Genomic DNA, 9989 nt, shown 5'->3' with positions numbered 1-9989 from the left:
GTCAGTTCACTGTTTCCTGCATTTTTCTTCATTAGAAAAGGGATCACCAAAGTCATTAAGCTTCAACCTCTTCCATGAGTGTCTGTACAAATTTAGTTTACCATCCAAATATCATCCTTACAACCATGCAGAAAGCACATAACTAAATTCAAAAGTGTTTCACAATGAAAGCATTCAAGTGAAAATGAAAGTTATTGTAATATTCCTTGTTGCACATCAGAGCAAATAAAGTAGATGCATGTATGCTGCACATTGCACAAGTATGCAATTTACAATCAATTTTGACCTAAGGCATATTTGTTGTGATTGTAGAATAATAAGCAATTGAATCTTGAGAATGATTTTGAACATGTACAATAATACTGGAGCAAAACAGAAAATAACATTATTGAATCAGTCTGGGTTTTGCTGTTAGAAGGTACTATGTGCCAAAACACTCTTGGAGGACGTTTGTTTCTAGACAAACATACATGACAAACCACAAGATGTAGCTGCGGTAGCAAAGAACATAAATGATACAAAGGACAAAACACAGAAAACCGCAATCTTGAGCTTAAGCATTGTATCACTGTGCAGTGACCAGTCATTGATGTGAAGGTAAACCGCAGTAGCCCTAGGGTTTTTATGCACCATTAAAGCCAATTATTTTGGAGGACAGCATTCATTTCAGTGGGAAAGAAGACTTGAAAGAAAATAAAAGGTTTTCTAATCTCACTTCTCAAGCTGGTGCTCCTCAGCTTTGTAGGACAGTGTAAATATAGAAATAATTAAGTTCCTATAAAAGGGCTGCTGGATGTCCCAAGAGAATGTAGGTTTTGTGTGAATAAGTTCAAAAACTGGTTCTGAACATGCACTACATATTTCTATGGTTAGATGGGACCACTGCAGGTCATGTAAACATACAACAATGTTTAAATCTTCTTTCAACTGTTGTAAATATCAAGACCACATACTTTGAATCAGAGGAGCAGATGGCTGTAAAAAGCAAAGTGGACCAAGGACCATGTTTCTGCATAATGATTATGAAACAAAGCACCCTTCATATTTAAAAATAGGTCTGTATGGTAAAGACAAAGAGAGCAAATCCTTACAAATTATTCTAAATTAAAATCAAATATAAAACAAAAAAACATGATTACACAAGCAGTCCCACCTTTGCCTGTGACACACCCAAATAATTGCCGGTACAGCTGTTGTTTTTGGAAGTTGCATAATAAGATAAATGGAGGTCACCTGTGTATAATCAGGGTGTGCCAAGTGATTTTAGGTTAAATACACATGTATCCGGATGGCCCAACTGCTAGTCAGTCAGTCCCATCTATGACAAGTTTATTGAGAACTCAGAGGAATAAAGAAAACTAATTTAATTGATTGTTGTTAATTGTTTGAATGATTTTACTCAACCAAACCTACTGCATCTACTTTATAGATGCTTGTGTGTATGGCAGGAGAACATGCACTATTGTTAGTTCCTAATGTTAGCTTAATAAATCCTCCTAACATCTCTGTCTACACTGTCTGACAATATCAGGTTTATCTTCTGTCCTGGCTTGTTCCCACTCTTCAATAGAGTTATTTAATGATTATACTGAGTACTGATAATGTCAGTCACTCCACCACTTTGGTCCAGACTGAAATATCTCAACAACTTTCACATGGACAGATAGCTGCTAACATTTGGCAGGGACACTGATGGTCCCCAAGGGATGACATCTGTAGACTTTGATAATATCCTGACATTTCCTCCAGTGCCACCAGGAGGTTGATATTGCTTTGTGAAAAGTGAAAAAGCTTGGCAACTATTGGATGGATTCCAATGAAATATGGTACAGAAAGTTTGGTGCAGGCAGTCAGGGTTCCCATGATGATGAATCCTAATGACTGGTAATCCCTTCCCTTTTATTTTAGTACCAGCCTGAGGTTCACATATGGTTTTGATGCAAATATCTTAACAACTATTGGATGGATCGGCATAAAATTTTATACAGACATTCACGTCCTCCTCGGGATAAATTATAATCACTTTAGAGATCCTCTTACTTTCCATCACAGTACCATTATCAGGTCAAAATTCTCAGTGTGTCCAATGCTTTGGTTTGTGACTAAATGCATTGCAAAACATTCTCAACAGCTGTACTTTGTATTTTGTGCTACTTAGGAAATACCAGTATGCTAACAAGTTAAAGTGAGATGATGAGCATGGTAAACTGCATACCTGCTTAAGGTTTAGAAGAAGCCACAAAATAGGATGTTACAGAGATTCAGTTTTAGGTTTTTGTGATGCTGTCTATTATCTTATTATCTATTATCTATTATTATATTATTTTTGCTTAGTCTTTTAAGTCCCTGGTGATGCTGACCACAACCTTTGATCTTACCTGATTTTTTATCCCCATGCCATTTAAAACGATCCTTGACACAGTAGCACAAATACCATCATGATTTTTATATTTTCATGTGTCATTTCCTGGATTCCCCATTGCTCTTAACTCCTTTGCCGTGCTAAAAGGGCACAGCTTCAACACTGTTTTTTGAGTGGCACCCTCTAATACCCAGATGTTTTCACTGGCTTCTCATGGCAGGAGTTTAAATGTCTAAAACAGCTTGTCTCATATACTCTGGTGTATTATTGGTGTGAGGTGATGAGGTGGGGAAAGTTGGGACGAGTTCCCAAGAAGAATAACTTTTCTTGCTCTTTGTTAAAATCCTATCACAACTGTTTTGTCAATCATAATTTCCTGCCTCTACAGCTTTAACAGATTTCTCAGACAAGAGGCCACGTCTCTCTTTAATGGCTTATTGTTCTCGGAGGGAGGTTTTTACTGCTCTGGGAAGGCTCTGGACGCTGGCCACACTGGACCTGGAAATCTTCAGGGGTGAAGAAACCATCTGTCTGCAGGTGAGAGGTGATGCTGCCAGCTGAACTGGTTAATGGTTAGAAATGTTTTAGTCATCAGCACTTTCTCGGCAGATAAACTGCACTGATAGTGATATGCTGGCAAAAGAAAATGTTGTCACAGTGCATTTATTTGAAGGCAAGCCTCGATTTCAGTAAGGATCTGGCTGAGTTGGACATATTTTTAAAATAGAAATGAACTGCAAATTCTATTTATTAGTGTCCTCGTGACAATTCTGGCAGCATTTCTTTGCTCATTACTCTCCAGCAGGGCTTTTTGTTTTGACTGATAAAGATGGGGCTGTTGTCCGTTATTGTCATGTGATCAGTATTGAATTCATTTTCCATCTTCAAAGTAATTCTGCTGAGGATTGATCAATATTGCTTTTTCAGCAAAGATTCAGAAAGGGGGTCACTAGCAATGACCTCGTTACAGGTTAAACTGAATTTGCTAACCAAAGTGTAGCTTCTGTGCAGGGCTGCAACTAAGGATTATTTGCATGTTTAACTAATATCAAAAATATTTTCTTGATCAGTCAATTAACTGTTGTCTATTAAATGTAAAAAAAAAAAAAAAAAAGATTTTTAGTTTACAGTAATAAAAAGCAGCAAATCCTAATTTTCAAGAATCTAACCATTTAATCAACTATCAAACTAATTGCAGATTCATTTTCTGTCCATTGAAGATTTTAGAACTGAATTCTATACATCTATAATGCAGCAAAAAAAAACATTTCTCTTTGCAGTAAAGACAATTCTCATAAATTCTGCATAATACAGTATTTATTGAGTTTAGGTTCATTGCTGCTGATGTAATAGAAGTTATTTTTATTTTTTGTCAGACACGTTTTAATATAACATTAACATTACATAGTGCATGAGTATTATTTTTGATATACTGCCATTGTTAAGGAATGCATGATGAGCATCATAATATGTCATTATATGTAGATTGTGTCCCCATTGCAAATTCCAGTGAATCAGTGAAATCCAATGAAATCCAGTGAAATCCAAATTGAAGTAGTTTTCAGTAAGCCTGAATATTTGATTCCAACTAAGTAAATGAATAACTACATTTTATCAAAGTCATCATTTCTGTTGAAACGTGTCATAATCACCTATTGTGTTTGAGCTGGGGAAACAAGTTAGCACAATGATGTTAATTTCAGAAATGCCTCATCTTAACCTTGAGCTGAAGCCAAAAACAAATGAGGAAATACGGACTGTAGTTGAAGCCAGCTGCTGTGTTTTACATCATCCAGAGTGAACTCTACCCAAAAAAAACAAACACATGCACTGTACATTAGAACAAGAGCATTCAGGTTGAAAACTGATAAAGTGGCCACTTGACAATAATAGGAGACTTAAATAGAGAGAATGAGGGGTCACTGAACAGTTTGGCTGTGAAAATGATGTGAATCGTTTGTTATAACATTCACAGTCTCCAGATATCGAACCAGCTCAACACTTTAATACTAACATGTTAGATAGCGCCAGGGCTACAATTAATTATTATTTTCACTCTGCGTATATCTGCATTAAGACTGATGGAGGACCTAGGTCTTACATTAAGGCCATGTTCGGAGTCACACCGTATTGGTTTCATATCCCTCCCTGTCTGTGGGGCCCACTAAAACCCTGATTACCCTGTGATTTAAAGATATATGTAATTGAATATATAATTTTTCCACAGTAAGAATGTCTAAAATCGACTAGACCTATGTTATATATTTTGTTGAGCTGTGTACATTATCCAAAAATGATTCCAGCAATTTTCAAATCTAGAGGAATCTGTAATTTTAATCAAAGTAACATCTGTCAATGGCATCATATCCCCTTTGCACATGCCTCAGTGATGTGGTTGCCAAAAGTGATCAAATTTGACTTCTTATTTAGTTTTTAGCCACATCTTTATGATACACTTTTTACATCTTGGTCATTTTTAACTACATATTTTAATCAGATGAGGGATTTTAGTCATGAGAAACAAGCTGAGCAAAAGTTAGCAGCAGCTTGACTCACAGCCCTTCTCAAGAGACCTTTGCAGATAATTCAGCTTCCAGTAAGAATGTCCTTAACAACTGACACTAATGAAATCCTAGGGATTTCAAGAGAAAGTGACTGCAGTGACAGCAATGATGGTGAAGATAACAACTCCCATGATCCCACACCACAACATCGCCAAACTCCATCTTTTGTTGGTGTTTTGGTTGAGAGACCCCAAACAGAAAAAAATTACGTATTGTCCATTTCAGTAAAACCTGACCGTATTACCATGACTACTGGAAATGGGACACAGTCAACATCGGGTTTGCAATATGCACTTCACTGTCATTCTAAACATTGTGACTACTGTTTCTCTTTGGAAAAAAAGAGCAGGAAATTCTCAATTTAGGTGAATATTTACCAACTTTTATTTTCAGTTCATTCATGAGTTTGGTACATATGATAAATTTGATGATGATGTCCCCACAAAAAAAGAAACACATTGAAATATAAATGTGTTTGATAGCAACAGCATTAGTGCCGTGTTAAATCAGAAAATCCATTTTAAAAAATGGCCAAACCCAAACGGAAACACTTACTATCTGCAATTTTAATTCCCTGTGTTAATTCCTCAATAAAGAGTGATTAGATGATCAGGTCATTCTATTTAGGTAAAATTAGATGAAGCTGGATCAATCCTCATAGAGTAAATGGGCTGAACAGAGTGAATTTAGAATTTTGTATTAACACATTAGTTTAGGAGGCCTCCTAACATCCTCCAGTATCTGAGCTGTGAAAAAGCCACAGTATAGCTGCCTTTTGTTACAAAATACAGGGGCTGGTACAATTCTAGCTTTGATGTTCGAGCTGCTCTGTCAACCAGTATGACCAAATTGTTTGCAAATGTGCCTATGTACCATTAAAAAAAAAAAAACAAACATACTCATCTTGTACCGATTTAAAATGACTCCAAACTATCTGGACCTTCTCACAGAGAAGACAATAACGTATAAAATCATACTTAGAATAAATTAATATCATTGAACACTGTTCACATTTTAGCATGAATTCTTTACAGTCATTGTGCAGGTTGTCAAAATGCTATGAAACAAACATTACTAACAGCCTAGCGGTGGTTTCAGAATTCACAAAGTGCAACAAAAGAGCTCCTCTATAATGTCATGTTGTTCTCTATGGGTTTCGTTATTGTGAGTGTGCTGAAGTGTATTTAGTGATATGGTGTTTGTGGTAAGCTATGACTGAGGAGTAATACATTGATACTGGGAGTTTAGTTCAGTAATACATCTGTCAAATGGCATCTTAATAGCAGTCCACTAGATATCTACAGATTGATGGATGGTTATTCAGTCTTGAGAAGCTTTTCCTTTACTATCATGTCCTTGCAGCGCTCTCATTAGTTCCTATCTTCTGTCCTGAGACAGTCCTATTACAGTGATCAATGCGTGTCCAGCTCACGCTGACCGTTATATGCATTTCTCCTGTAGGTTTGCAGTCTCGTCTGTGAAGGTCACATGTAGAGCTGGGTCCTTGGGGCACATAGGGAGCTCTTTCAGTAGCCCACCTGGGTCTGTGTCCTCTATATCACTCTGTGAAAGAACCTTCTCAGGCTCTTCAACCTCTTGGGAACCCTGTAACATCTGTTCGGCTGGCAGACTGGAACCGGCCTGTGCCCCTGCTTGAAACGACCCCAGCCTCCCGTTGTTTCCCTCTGACGGGTACAGGAAAGTCTGCGAGGTGCTCACCATTTCCCGCAGCTCACGTGACACCAACGACGGGGAATCCCGGGAGACGATGGAGGAGGAGAGGTGGCCGTCGGCGCAGCGGAACTGCCCGCCACCCCTTCGTCCCCTCCCACCCATTTTGCAGAACAGACACTTGATTTTCTCCATTAGCTTGAGGACCACTGTCTTTCTGAGCAGGATGTAGATCCAAGGGTCTACGATGGGGTTGATGGCCGCCATGCGGATGGCCAACAAGTCTTTATTCAACCCTAAAGGCTCTTCTTTCTGGTTTCTGTACAGCTGGTTCACAAAGATCCTCAACTGGCAGAGGAGAGAAAACAGCAATGGTTTATGAATTAATGGGCATCAACAAACATTTGGTTGTCACATAAAGGAACAAGGAACAACATTTGAAATGAAGAAACAATTGGAGCAAGCCCGGACTTGCCTACACTTCATTTCCAGGAGTAAAACAATTGTTTATTTTTCACACTCCTCCAAAGTTGGCATGAAAAGGTCAAATGTAAACAGACCTTTGGCTGATATGTAATGACAGTGCAACCTTGTCGGTGTAGAGATGGCAAGAGGCTAGTGAAAACAAGAGTCCTCACCTTCATTCATCATGAGAGCCTTTGGCCACTGGGATTCCCCAGAGTCTCATAATCACCATTTAACAAAACAAGACGCACTAAAGTCTTGATGTTAAACTTTGTCAGTCAGAAGTGATGTCCTTCACTTGTTGTAGTCATGTGGCCATTAGGAGATGTTTTTCTAACATGCTTCAAACAGATGAGATTGGGGATGAAAAGTACTTGTTTTATCCAAAAATAATGATAAAGTGAATATGAAGCTTTAGCTTTTTGAGTTAGACAAATCAAGTGTTACAATCTTTTCTCTCATTTTAAGACAGTCTGCCCCACAGATGAGACATGAGGAGAAATCTCCTCCCCACTGATCCTTTCCACCACGATTACAGTCTAATGATAAGAGCGCAAAACTGTCAAAGACTGTTGGCAAACAGCACATGAAGGTTCACCCCTTATTAGCTGTGGGTAATTTCAAAATGTGATGAGATCGAAACGATATATGCGCGGTTACTGTAAGCGTCTGAAACTATAGGAAACGATCACATTCGCGCCTCATTGAGATGTGTCATCTAACCACAGAGAACTAACCATGGAACACAGAGTTCAGGGGGGTTACTTTAACGATTTCTTTTGCTGTTCCAAGAGCGCACAGTCTTTTCATTTACATTTTATATGATGATATCATTATTCTTTTAAATGAGTTCTATCGTCTTTTGATGCATTTTATTTCTCACTTTTTAAAATGTGAGACAATCTAACGTCTGAACAGTCGCACAGCGGACAGCCGGAGTAAAATGCCACTGGTTTCAGTTTTTCCAATACTCACCACTAAAGGTATGGAGCAGATGAGAACCACAGCGGAGGTGGCTATGAGCAGGATCACCATCTGGATCTCTGCTCCAGCTAATCGTCCGAAACTCCGTCTGCGCCGGAGCTCCGCGATGCGCCGCTGGTCCGTGCCCAAAGACGTGCGGCGGATGAACCTCTTGTGCATGAGGATAAGAGCCCCGCACACCATCACGTTGCATATGACGGTGGCCAGCACGGTGACCGAATTCACACCTGCGTACATCAGGTTAAAAGTCTTGACTGACGTGTGGTTGTTCTGCCAGTCGATGAAACACCACGTCCCCGGCTTCTGGAGCTTCACCTGGCCGAGCCCCAGACTGGGCAGCGCGCAGAACACGATGTTGGAGATGTAAATGCCCAAAAGAGTCAGCGCGGCGAGTTTTTGGTTGACGTACTCGTTGTAGAAGTATGCGTGGTTTATCGCCAGGTATCTCTCCACTGACATTGCAAACACAATGCTGAGCTGGGCCAAGAAGAAGAAGAGCAAGATGAAGCCGGAGTACTGGCACAGGGGCTCGCCCCCTGGCCAGGAGCCCTTCATGTAGGTGGCGATGGTGACGGGGCTGGCCAGCAGGGTGCCCAGGAGGTCCGTCACAGCCAGACCACACACAAGTGTGTAAAAAGTCGTCTCCTTTTGTTCTTTTCGTGATATCCGCAGGACCACTATGGCAATGACATTCCCCGCCACCCCGAAAATGAACATGATAGCTGGGATAGTGGGCGGCTGAAATCTCCCCGCTGTGGTGTTCATGCCTGCAGGGACGTCTTTCACTGTTTCACTCTAATCGATGGCTTCCGAAGTAGTGACACTTTCCATTAAAGCGCGTTCCCCCAAGTTGTCCAGTAATAAACAAATCCAAGAGACATTTGGAGACACCAAATATCCCCTTTAGACACTTAAGCAAACTTCCATAGTCCTCAAAGTTTATGAAATCGAGGTGAATCCACAGGAGACTGTTGTGGTTTTGGTTTGCAAACATGCTCCGACACTATACGGGCTGCGCCTCACGTCGTTATCACACTCTCAACTGACAGGGAAGTTTCTTCTTGGGGCCACTGACGGCAGCTCCTCCTCTGCATCTCGCGTAACCAGTGACTTGTTTGCGCAGTCAAGCGCCACATGCACCCGTCACAGGGACACCGCATTTGTACTCGAGGTTACAGCTCCGGTTCCGGTTCTTTATGATCACTGAGTTTCCTATATCTTATATTCCTGTTCTGCAGCTCCTGCGACGTGAATCCATTGATGCTTAAAGAAAAGAACTGAATCATGCATGTAAAATGTATGGGATGGAAAGTTACTAAGTACATTTATTCCAGTTTAAGGTACTTTAATTGACTATTTACATTTTTGCTACTTTTATACTGATACTCCACCACATTTCAGAGAAAAAATATACTTTTTATTGCATTACTTTTAACAGCCATAGTTATTCGTTAAATTTCATGCAAAACATATGATCACTTAAGTTACGATGCATTTATTTCCTGCAAAATTCTTTTTGTTATCAAGTCATTTCAGTCTATATTTGCTAACCACATTTTTTCCCCTCAAAACATGTAATAAGAATAAGAATATTCCACCCTGTTTTCAGTTCTAATCAGTTTGTTTCAAACATTTAACGCGTTTAAATGTTTCTTAATTCTCAAGCAGCAGCACACACCTTGAAATGAATATGAAAGTTACGTTTTTAGAACCCAGAACTGTCTTTATAAGATTGTGTCTTTTGTACCGTTAAAGAACGAACTGCCCAATAGTACATAAAGTAGTCAAAACTAGCTCCACCTCAGCCAGTTAGTAGTGTAAACTGCTGCTCACACATTGATGCATCAGCCCACTCAGCAATAAAAATGAGCTGGTAGTGATTCACAGTGAGCTGCTCAGTGATTCTTCTTCTCTAAATCCACAAAAAGAGGAAGGAAATCCAG

The 9989-nt window shown here is 39.6% G+C and overlaps 1 protein-coding gene across 1 annotated transcript; it reads right to left on the bottom strand.

The window, feature by feature from the left end:
- Nucleotides 1-5286: 5286 nt before the first annotated feature.
- ptger4b (prostaglandin E receptor 4 (subtype EP4) b) lies at nt 5287-9463 on the bottom strand. The gene is made up of 2 exons (XM_018662497.2): nt 8038-9463; nt 5287-6945 (listed from the first exon to the last, which is right to left on the bottom strand). The coding sequence occupies exons 1-2, from the start codon at nt 8809-8811 to the stop codon at nt 6367-6369; spliced, it is 1353 nt and encodes a 450-aa protein (XP_018518013.1). The 5' UTR covers nt 8812-9463; the 3' UTR covers nt 5287-6366.
- Between the last annotated feature and the right edge of the window lie 526 nt (nt 9464-9989).

Source organism: Lates calcarifer, linkage group LG9 (assembly GCF_001640805.2).
Source record: "Lates calcarifer isolate ASB-BC8 linkage group LG9, TLL_Latcal_v3, whole genome shotgun sequence".
In the NCBI taxonomy this organism is placed as follows: Eukaryota; Metazoa; Chordata; class Actinopteri; family Centropomidae; genus Lates; species Lates calcarifer.
This window is presented reverse-complemented; position numbering and strand designations above follow the sequence as displayed.

Excerpts from the sequence above, each read along its gene's own strand:
- ptger4b (XM_018662497.2), bottom strand. The coding sequence starts at position 8,811 with ATGAACACCACAGCGGGGAGATTTCAGCCGCCCACTATCCCAGCTATC. Across the intron at positions 6,946-8,037 it reads TCTGCTCCATACCTTTAGTG|TTGAGGATCTTTGTGAACCA; the intron begins GTGAGTATTGGA and ends CTCCTCTGCCAG.